The following is a 12152-nucleotide window of genomic DNA, read 5'->3' as shown; positions in this document are numbered from 1 at the left end:
CTGCAAAGAGCTTTCATTTATATGAATTATAGCTACTGATATTTAAAAGTTAAAACATTTTATTTATATGAATTACAGCTACTGATATTTAAAAGTTAAAACAGAAGTTTAAAAAGTATTAATTCATTTTGATATGAAAATAAACATTTTAATGGGAAAAACCCAAGTATTTCCAAAAATATATAGTGGAAAGAGTGATTTTGTTTTATAGTTTTGGAAATCTTTTAAATATCTGGTGTAACAGAAAACATCTGGATTCTGATATCTACTTGTACATTTAATCTACTGCCCACACAGAAAAATAGTTAGACATGGAGATATACTCTACTCATCTTGTCAGATAATTATGGATATTATTCTTTGATACTAAATTTGACAAGGGAATGCACAATATGGTTCGAAATCAGGTCAAAGAACACTTTGTACTTTGTTATACAAAATCTACTGTTCTCTCTTGCACTTTGTTTTTGATTTTATTTTTTTTGAGATAGGGTCTTACTCTGCCACCCAGACTGGAGTGCAGTGGTGTGATCATGGATCACTGCAGCCTTGACTTCCCTGGCTCCAGTGATCCTCCCATCTTAGCCTCCAGAGTAGCTGGGACTACTGGTGTGTGCCAACACACCCGACTAATTTTTGTATTTTTTGTAGAGAAGGGGTTTCACCATGTTGCCCAGGCTGGTCTCAAACTCCTGAGCTCAAGTGATCCTCCCACCTCAGCCTTCCAAAGTGTTGGGATTACAGGTGTGAGCCACTGTGCCCAGCCTCTCTTGCACTTTGAATAGATCTTTTACTCATGCGTCATTTTGTAACATTTGTTGTAGCATTCACGGATCATTTGAAAATAATGACTCATCAAATTATAAGGATTTTCTAAATGCTGACTCATTTAATTATATAATAGGAAAAAAAAAATCACATTTGTTAAAATACCACTAATCAGCCAGGCATGGTGGCTCACTCCTGTAATCCCAGCACTTTGGGAGGCCAAGGCGGGCAGATCACGAGGTGAGGAGTTCAAGACCAGCCTGACCAACACGGTGAGACCACGTCTCTACTAAAAATACAAAAATAAGCCAGGTATGGTGGTGCGCACCTGTAATCCCAGCTACCCAGGAGGCTGAGGCAGGAGAACCGCTTGAACCTGGGAGGCGGAGGTTGCAGTGAGCTGAGATCGCGCCACTGCACTCCAGCCTGGGTGACAGAGCAAGACTCCGTCTCAAAAAAACAAAAAACAAACAATCTCACTAATCTCATTGAAGAAAGTCTTCAGAAGCTCTCAAGCTCATGGTGGTAATTATCACCACCAACAAATGCCTATAGTTTTCCTTAACATGACAAGCTAACAACATTACTTCTCAAGAAAATGTCTGTCAAATACCTAAGTCTGCATAAACTGCTGGCGGGTCATTTTTTCAAGTAAAAATAGTGTTCCATAAAAGAAAGCAAGCTAGTTCAGTTTTCAACTCAAACAACTGCCCAAGAGCTTTCCTTCAAGAAAATCATTCCCTGGTGTGCACAAGTGCTATTTCAGACTTCCTATTTTGTCACGCAAATGTTAAAAAAACATATACTCAAGCATCAAGATTGAATAAAGTTAGTAATTTTTACTGCTTCATAAAGAACTTCAATGAACCTGCCTTTTTGCTCTTTTTTTTTTTTTCCCTTGCTTTAAACCTCAAGTATATGGTGCTGAAGAATACAGAGGTAGTAGCAGTTTGGTGCCACTGCCTTGATTTGTGCTAAGGCACAAGCAGGTTCACAAACCATTGCTTTTGCACCACAAGTAGAAATTTCAAAATGATAAAAAGGCAAATAATGGCTTGGTATGAAAATAGTTTTGACCTCCTGAAATAATCACCTATCTCCAGGCTGTCATCTTTGGCCTGGGTAACTATAACAATTTCCTAACTACTCTCCCTGCATTCACCCTTGCATCCAACTCCTTCCCTATACTGTTTTCTGGCCGATTTTTCTGGGATTTATTACTTGCTATTTAGAACTTTGCAAAGCTGTCTAATTTTTCTTTGATATCTCAGTTCTTTATATTAGCCTATAAGGCTGTACATAATTTAATCCCTGCCTACATCCCCCAATTTTTTCATCTCCCTTTCTTCTGATTTACCAAGTTCCAATCATACCTATCATCTTCATTTCCTTGAAAAACAATTTCTTCAGGGTCTTTGCTTACTTTGGCATTTCTGTGCAAAGAATGCTCTTTCTCTGCTTATTCCCACAGCATGCTCTTTATCAAACTCAACTTAAGCAAATTACCCCTTCCAAGAAATCTCCCTGACCACTCAACCCAGAGTAGGTTCCCATTAGTTGTTCTCTACTAGAGTACTCTCATTTTTCCCTTTGAAGGACTTACCAGGATTTGCAAATAGTTATTTGTGTATCTGTTTGTCATTTGCGCCCCAACATGGGGCACAAACTTCATAAAAGACAGGGAATACTTAAATCTTACTTTATACATAGTGGGTACACTAATATTTGTTGAATCAATGGATGCATTTCTTAAGTATTTCTATTAATGAGAACACGCTAAAGTGTTCAGTTATAGAATGCTGTATTAATTAATGTGTTCTCAAAATTGAAATTCTGACTACTTTAATGAATAAGCAGTTATACTGGATCTTACATATTTTTAAAGGAACAAAACAAAAGATTCTCTGTGGCTTTCACCTTCGTATTTAGGATTCTTGAACTTACCATGTATGGCTTCTTGGTAACCAAGTATCTTTGCCAACTTTTTCAATGCAAAACTTTTGAGGCCCATTACTTCCTACACCAGGAAAATAAGACAAAGTTTATCTGGTCCTTTAAACTTTTTTCTTCTGACAACTACTTAAATAATAGAACATGCTGCATAATCATATGAATGATACAAAATAAAGAAGAAATTCACAATGTAAGCTGCTTCTGCCCGAAGAAGCTTCTTACTGTTGCAGAGATCCAGCAATAAGAATTAAATCGGTGGGAAGAAAACTATTTATACAGAATGTCGCTCCCTTCACAGTCACCCTAGGGAGCAAAACAATGGCCACCTCAGCTATATGAGGAGACATTCATTTTTGTCTTACAAGTGCTTTGATATTAGCCATTCATTTTTCTTTCTTCTAAATGAAGTCCTATCTACAGCACAGAAGCGTAATCTTTAGTTTAAGTCTACTGTATGTCCAAAGGCCATTATTATCACAAAATTATCTACAGAGAAATTATAGTGAAACTACATTTACCCATGAGCTCAGCAAATCCTCCTAGAGGTAAACGGCAGGTTCCAGTGACGAACTGCAGTAGTCGCATTCTTACTTCATTGTCTGTCTCTTTCACAAACTGTAATGAAATCCAATGTACTTTAATATGAAATAAATGCTAAACTATCTTCAATCATGAAACTAGTACACACTTGAAGAAATTAAACAACACTGAATTGGTTCAAAAGTCGTGCGAAAAAGTGGTTGTAGGGTTTGTCATTTAATAAGGGTGGGCACCATGCTAAGCACACTGTGAACCTCACTTCAGGTCATCCTCATGAGAACACGGAGGCTGGCCACCATCATTACTACGCCCATCTTACGGCGAGCAAAGACACGAGAATCTTGGCAAGGTTAAGTCATTTATGTAAGGTCAAACAAAAGGTGCAACCAAGATAGATGTTGTTGTTGGGCTGTAGTATAACAGCTATTAAGGGTTCCTGCCAAATAGTGTGCCACTGGTTTTCATGGATTTAGTTTTCACAACAATTCTATGAGATAGGTAGAATCATCAGCATCCCCACTGTACATATAAGGAAATGGAGGCCTAGAGAGTTTAAATTTGTCCTTCTCAAATTGCTAAAGTGGCAGAACTAACATTTGAACTCAAGTCTAGATGAGCCCTAAACCACTGTTATTCCTCCCTGAGTCAATTACCCATCTCCCCTTTAAGCTACAGAAAACAAATGAACACCTCTCTGCTGCCACTCTTAATAGTCTGTGGTATTTTCTCCCATGAAACACCATTTTCCTAACACTTTGTGTTCTTCCTGACTAGTACCTGAAAAACCAAAGTACACATTCCTCTAACATTATCTATTTCACTGACTAGTTATTTTCAAAGACATAAATGGGTAATGTGGTGAAATACTAATTTGATTGGTTTGAGTATAACAGAAAGCAAGGAACATAGGGAGCAGATTAAGAGTAGAAATGTATCTTAAAAATAGGGAATAAACGTTAGTTAAGGATAAGGTAAAACAGCTGTGCTAATCATGTCCCAAAATATTTCAGTGAAGAATTGTGCTGAGGCACATATTTCAACAAAACACAAGAAACAAAACTTATTACCAGGTCTGGCATAAACCTCACCACTTCCCCTAAAAGAAACCCACTTCAGAAAACACAAGTATTCATTTGGATTTATATGACCCTAAGCTTAAGCTCATTGGCTATGTAGGTACAAATGTGTAAATAGAAAGCCTGGGAACACCAAATGTAATGAAGCTAGTAAAAAGCCTGAAAGGGAAGGTTACAGACAATAGTATGCATACTGCATGCAATGCAATTCAGGTATTTTAGGCGTGAAAATGGATTTATTCCTTCCTATTTATGTATTTATTTTATAATAGGTAATAGTAAAGAATGCAAAAGATTTTTACTTAATGAAAAGCAGCTTTCCTACCTTCGCCTCCAACTGCTCAGCACCCCTCTAGAACTGTTTCCAGTTTTTTCTCTGCCTTTTCAAAGATGATATATTTCCATACTAACATACACTTTTACTATACAGATGATAAGTCTTTAAACAAAAAGCATGATACTATACACATTGTTTAGCATCTTCCTTCTCCCCTTAATACTGTATTGAAACATTATTCTCCAATATTTTTGTTAATTTGCATTTTTAAAAATGGAAAGAAAAGTCAGGCGTAGTGGCTCATACCTGTAATCCCAGCACTTCGGGAGGCCAAGGCAGGTGGATCACTTGAGGTCAGCAGTTCAAGACCAACCTGGCCAACATGGTGAAACCCTGTCTCTACTAAAAATACAAAAACTAGCCGGGTGTGGTGGCACGCATCCCAGCTACTTGGAGTGGGGGCGCTGAGGCAGGAGAATCACATGAACCTGGGAGGCAGAGGTTGCAATGAGCCGAGATCTTGCCACTGCACTCCAGCCTAGGCAATAGAGTGAGACTCTGTCTCAAAAAAAAAAAAAAAAAAAAAAAAAGACTGACTCCAAGGTATAGACATATAGAATGGATGTATGATAGTTTATTTACTCAGTACTCTCCTGATGGACATTTACGTTGTTTCAAGTCTCTGTTAGTAAACCAATGATATTGCATTACTTTGGTATGTGCCACTTTACACATGTTGAAGTATATTTTAAGATAAATTTCTAGAAGTGTCTACATCTCTTTAAAATATCAAGCAATAAACTCATGACATACATTCTTATGAAAAGATGCAACTTTTGGAAAGTATATTGTAACACAAAACCTAGCATTACTCTTCACCTGAAAATGAAACAGTTAAGCAGAAGTAAGCCAGAAGTCCAGTCGTTAAATTGCTCAAATGAGTCCCAATTAGTAGAGTAGTTATCTGAAGAATATCCCTGATCTGGAGATTTTAAATTCTCAAATAAACACACAAAACAAAAAGTCTATTAAAATAAAATGTTCAAGATTAGTGTGGTACACTTGGATTCCTGAGGCCATCCTATTATAGATTAAGCAAAACACACACACACAAAATAAATACATAAATAAATGAATAAAGTCATTCTTAGACATTATGCCCTCGATCATTCTAATTCTCTAGTATATATTACCTCAGAGGAATTAAAATATCTGCACTGACTCTCATTACAAACATACTTCCTCATTTACTTCTAGAATTAAGTGGAATTTAGACTACTTTGATACCACTAGAAAAAAATTGCTATGCCTACAACTATTAACATTAAACTATTACTTAAATAAGCTATTTTTTTTTTTTTTTGGAGACGGAGTCTCGCTCTGTTGCCCAAACGGGAGTGCAGTGGCCGGATCTCAGCTCACTGCAAGCGCCGCCTTTCGGGTTCACGCCATTCTCCTGCCTCAGCCTCCCAAGTAACTGGGACTAAAGGTGCCCGCCACCTCGCCCAGCTAGTTTTTTGTATTTTTTCGTAGAGACGGGGTTTCACCGGGTTAGCCAGGATGGTCTCGATCTCCTGACCTCGTGATCCGCCCGTCTGGGCCTCCCAAAGTGCTGGGATTACAGGCTTGAGCCACCACGCCCGGCCTAAATAAGCTATTTTTAAAACCACCATTTCATTAAAAAATATGTTCAGTAATTTGTTTCAAATATGTTGAGTACTTTGTTTCAGAAAAGATAAAAGCAAATACCTGCCAAAACCAAATGATTTGCTTGCTGTTTCTCGTATAATGTCGATAAACAGTATTTCTCTGCCAATCTGCCAAGTCAACCTCCTGCATGCCACACAACATAACCTGGGAAATGAGCACAGAATCAGGCTACAATAAAGATTTAGTGAAGCGAGTAATTATATGACTGAAATTTCCTAATGCAGTTATGCACATGGCAAATTATGTGAAAAGCTATGTGCACAGCATATAATGATCACAATAAGCAAATCTTTTGAACAAAATTGTGGCAATTTAGCATAAAGGATTCTCTGGTACTTTACCCATGTTTATTGAACTCAAACCAAAAACCACATTTACAGTATTTTCAAGAAAAACAGCTATACTGAAAAGCATGTCTCCTTTACCATATGTATATATATGGTGTGTGTATTTACACACACACACATCTATATATATAGATTTATATCTAGATATGTGTGTGTGTATATATATCTATATATACATATAGATATGTATCTAGATACATAGCTAGATCGATCGATCTCCCCCAAACTGGGTATCCAAATTCATTAGTTCCAAACCTATTTCTGGTTCTCATTTTAAAAAATCTATGCTATCTTATATACTTAAAAATAAAAAATTACTAACCTCCTATTAATAATTTATCCAGCTTCTCTAGGAATATTCTACATATGTGAAATTTTCAAACAACCTCAACTTGTATATGAAATGAACATTATTTTAGGCATAGTAAAATATGTAATACTTATCTCTTAGTTTTTTTCATAAGTCGACTTTGAGCTATAATTTACATAGAATAAAATGCACGAACTTAGGTATACAGTTAGAAGATTTTCAACAGATGTATATACCTGTGTAACCACCATTACAATCAAGATATAGAATATTTCCATCATATCCCTTTTTGTAATCAAAACCATATCCTCATCTCTAGTTTTAGGTGATCAATGATTTCACCACAGATTATATTTGTCCTTTTAAGAATGTCATGTATATGCACACATCCATATTTGTGTCATATATAGTGCATACACATATACACACATCCTCTTTTGTTTTTCCCACTCAACATGTTTTTGAGATTCATCCATGCTGTAGTTCATTTTTTCTATCACTGAGTAGTATTCCATTATATGAATATACAACAATTTGCTTATCCATTCACTTGTTAGTTCATTTAGGTTACTTTCAATTTTTAGCATTGATGAATAAAGTGATTAACATTTATGTACAAGTCTTTGTTTAGATATATATTTCATTTCATTTTAATAAACACCTAACAGTAGAACTGGTAGGCCATAAGGTAGACGTACATTTAACATTATAAGAAACTACCAACATTATCTCAAAGTGGTGTTTTGATTTGCATCTCCCCAATTACTAATAAGCATTTTTCCATGTATTTACTTGCCATCTGTGTATCTCCTATTGTGAAGTGAGCCTTTGTCTATTTAAAAATGTTTTCTTGTCTTTTTATTGAGTTCCATGAGTTTTTTTGTTAATATATTCCAGATACGAGATCTTTGTCTCAACAGTTTCTCCCAGTGTGTAGGTTACTTTTTCACTTAATGGTATCCTTTCAAGAGCAGTTTTTAGTTTTGAAGAAGTCCAATTTATCCATATTTTTCTTTCATGGTTATTACTTTTTGTGTTCTAAAAAACTTCTGCCTGCATCAAGATTTCTCTTATGTTTTCTTTTTCACTTTCACATTCAGACTTATAATTCTCTTTAATTGTAAGCATGAATAATTTTATGGGCAGAGGTAAGGTCAAAGTTAATTTTAAATATGGACTGAAGTAGGTTCATAGTTAATTTTCTTCTATATGGATATTCAGTTGATTCAACATCATTTGTTGAAAAGATATTCCCTTTCCACATTGAAATATCTTAGCACTTTTGTTGAAAATCAATTGACAATATAGGGTCTACTCCCGGACTTTCTAGTGTTCCACCAATTTGTCTATTCTTTCACAAATACCACACTATCTTATGGTGGAACTATGGTGTTAGAAATAAGTCTTAAAATCAAGTGATGTAAATTCTCCAAGTCTGTCGTTTCTCAAAATTGTCTCTGCTCTTCTAGGGCCTCTGTATTTCCTTCTAATTTTGAAATCAGCCTGTCACTTTCTATAAAAAAATTCTGCTGAGATGTTGAATCTCCAAATCAATTTGGAGAGAATTGACACTTTAACAATATAACATGGTATATCTCTTCATTTATTTAGGTCTTCCTTAATTTTTCTGAGCAGTTTTGAGTTTTTGGTATAGAGGTCTTGTGTGTTTTTGGTTAAATTTGCTCATTTTTTGATGCTTTCACACATGAAACTAAAATCTAAATTTTAAGTGTCTGTTGCTAATAAATAAAAATACAATTGATTTTTAAAGTATTAAAATTGTACCCATGCCTTATTAAATTCACCTTATTTCTAGTAGATTTTTGGTGGGTTACCTAGGATTTTCTAATCGAAGCTGAAAATCATGTTTTCATCTGTGAATATAGGCAGTTTTACTTATTTCCCATCTTTATGCTTCTTATTTCCGCTTTTGCCACTGGCTAGGGTATTTGGCAAAATATTGAGTAGAAGTGGTAAGAGTAGACATCTTTGTCTTTTTCCAAAACTCAACGGGAAACTTTCAAAATATTACCATTTAGAATAATGCTAAGGCTTTTTGTTGTTGATGATGATTCCCTTTATCAAACTAAGAAAGTTGCCTTCTATTGCTAGTGTGGTAGGAGTTTTCATAGAGAATGACTACTATGTCTTCTTAAGCATTAAACAGATATTAACCTATAAAAGGGGGTATGATTATGCATAGCCATTATTGTGAATAATAGTATGAATAACCATTACTGTGATAAGAGAGGCAATGAATGGCAGTAGGAGGAAGAACAACAGACTAGGAGTAAAACTTAAGACAAAGCAAAACAAGACAAAATCTGTATTTTCTCACATAGCTCTGCACTCTTAATTGATTAGCACTCTTAATTGTACTTTTAATTGATTAGGTCAAGGCAAATAATCATAAAGGGCTTCAGTCACCTTATATGTAAAAGAAAAGTATCATATGGCCTTCCCACACACAGGGCAGTATGTGAGAATATTATAAACCCTGCCAAGGGTACATAAACTATATGTTCCTATTCTTATGCTTCTTGATCTCCTGTTTTAGTTTCATCTCCACTTCAATATAAGGCTCCCACTATAACATCCCTCTTTGAGTGCACCTCTAAAATAGGCATTCTTAATTGGAGGTATGGAGTATTTAGGTGTATGAATTTAGAGGATGCAAGATGTCTGTCTTCACATTAAAAATGAAGTCTGTGGTTTTTAAAAAGATTAATAAATACTACTGTAAAAATGTCTTCCATGCTAATCTTCGAATATGTTTCTGTTAATTTGTGTAAGCAAACTGTTAAGAAAGATGTTAACCAGGATTAGTGACGGTCTATGTCAGCCAGGCTCAGAGTCCTGGTTTTCATGTATATCGGCTTTCCATATCCACAGCTTTTGTATCAGCAGATTCAACCAATGGTGGATTGAAAATATTTGAGAAAAAGAATAATACAACAATTTAAAAAATAAAAAAATTAAAAATATAGTATAACAACTATTTACCATAACATTTGCATTGCATTAGGTATTTATAAGTAATCTAGAGATGATTTAAAGTATAAGGGAGAAGTGTGTAGGTTATATGCAAATACTATACTATTATATACTGTAACCGTAAGGACTTGAGTATCCATGGATTGTGGTGTCCACAGGTGCCCTACAGAACCAATCCCCCACAGATACCGAGGGATGACTGTACTTCCTAGGTTAGTCAGAATTGCTAGAAAGCTAATTCCTACATAGGAATGTTACTGTATGAAATTTAAAGTGCTGTTTTTCATATGTACATTTGATTACATGAAAGAACCAACTTTCTTAATAAAAGGCCCAATATGGCTACAGTTAAAATAGCACACCCAAAGCAGACAGAGAGGAAATGCCAAGAACTATTCAAATGCCCGGCCTATGTCCTAACTTATATGGGAAAATAAGACTTAGAAAATTCTTGATAATTAATCATTAGGGAAATGCAAATCAAAACCACAATGAGATATCTCCTCCCACCCATTAGGGTGGATACTATTAAAAAAACAAGCAAAAACAAAAAAAAAAAAAAAAAGAAAGAAAGAAACAGAAAATAAGTGTTGGGAAAGATGTGGAGAAACAGGAATCTTTCTACATGTTTCACAGGAATGTAAAATGATGCAACTGATATAGAAAACAGTATGGTAGTTCCTCAAAAAATGAAACAAGAGGTTTACCATATGATCCAACAATACTACTCCTGGGTACATATCCAAAAGAAACAGGATCTCAAAGAGATATGTGTACACCTGTCTTCACAGCAGCACTATTCACAACAGGCAAAAGATGGAAGCCACAGAAAGGTCCCTCGAGGGACGAACGGATAATACCATGTGGTAGTGTACATACCTGTAATGGAGTATTATTCAGTCTAAAAAAGGAAGAAAATTCTGACACATGCTACAGGACAAATGAACCTTGAGGATATTAGGCTGAGTGAAATAACCCACTCACAGAAAGTAAAATACTGTATGATTTCACTCATAGGAGGTATCAACAGTAGTCAAACTCACAGAAACAAAGTAGAAGGGTAGTTGCCAGGGGCTGGGGAAAGGGGGACTTGTCTAATGGATATAGAGTTTCGGTTTTGTAAGATGAAAAAATTCTGGAGATTGGATGCACAATGTGAATATATTTAACATTACTGAACACTTAAAAATAGTTAAGATGGTACATTTTAAGATATATTTTATCGCACACCTGATATACTTCTACCAAGTCTAAATGTAGTTAAGACCACTAACAACTCATGACTTAAAACTCTGATCTTTGAAAGCAACTCACTGCTAAACTGAAATTTCAGAATTATTAATAATGTTCCAATAACTCTTCAAGACCCCTAACAACTGACACTGATTGATGATTTTGTGCTCATGGCATTATAGGGTTCAGAGAATATAATTAAGACTCTTACCCAATGCTAGAATAAATACCACCTTGACATCAGGACAAATGAGAGGATTCAAGATTGTGCTACAGGATTTTAAAATGTGTGAACAATGTTCTGTAAAAGCACAAAATTAGTCCCTCCCCCCACTAATATTCCCTACAATAGCAAAATAAAAGGGCCTAACCTCTAATTCTTTTTCATCGAAGTACTGTAGCCACTGAAGAGGAACAACTTCATTAAAACCATCAAGGAAAGCTTTGGTCTGTTCTTGTACTCCTCGAGAAAAACGCCATTCTGTCATTAAACTGAAAATAAAGATGGTATTTAAAAATAGGTAATTTATATGTGAAGTAAAATACTTAAAAACACCAAGAACTTCTATAGTTCTTTCTCTTTTTCTAAATATGCTACGTATATATACATATAAATGTGATGTGTGCGTATACGTATGTATGCACATAATTTTAGAGTTAACACATTCGAGGAAATCAGTTCTAGCACACTGGCAACTATTAAAAAGGATGCTTTTAAGATAAATAGGAAAGAAAAAACAGAAAAAAGAAAGAAAACAAATAGGAGGTTCCTCACTATTAGGTAAGACAGCCAAATCCTAGCACTAATCCTGTTTATATCTAGACAAATATTTCCAAACATCATGTGCTCACCGGGAAAGGAATAGCTAGTCATTTAACAGGCTGTCCTTACACCAAGCATTGCCATGACAGACTTGAGGACTCTGACTCAAAGCCTTCCACAC

The 12152-nt window shown here is 35.3% G+C and overlaps 1 protein-coding gene across 2 annotated transcripts in view; it reads right to left on the bottom strand.

Annotated features, from left to right (window-relative positions):
- Positions 1 to 12152, bottom strand: part of WWP1 (WW domain containing E3 ubiquitin protein ligase 1) — a 123067-nt gene that overhangs the window by 5375 nt on the left and 105540 nt on the right. For both annotated transcript variants that reach the window (XM_023222838.2, XM_023222837.3), the window contains exons 21-24: positions 11580 to 11700; positions 6364 to 6468; positions 3240 to 3336; positions 2713 to 2785 (exon numbers count right to left, since the gene is read on the bottom strand). In XM_023222838.2, coding sequence (XP_023078606.1) covers positions 2713 to 2785; positions 3240 to 3336; positions 6364 to 6468; positions 11580 to 11700 — 396 coding nt within the window. The remainder of the gene's footprint in view (positions 1 to 2712; positions 2786 to 3239; positions 3337 to 6363; positions 6469 to 11579; positions 11701 to 12152) is intronic.

Source organism: Piliocolobus tephrosceles, chromosome 7 (genome assembly GCF_002776525.5).
Source record: "Piliocolobus tephrosceles isolate RC106 chromosome 7, ASM277652v3, whole genome shotgun sequence".
In the NCBI taxonomy this organism is placed as follows: Eukaryota; Metazoa; Chordata; class Mammalia; order Primates; family Cercopithecidae; genus Piliocolobus; species Piliocolobus tephrosceles.
Note: the sequence above shows the minus strand (reverse complement) of the source record. Positions and strands in the feature narration are given on the sequence as shown.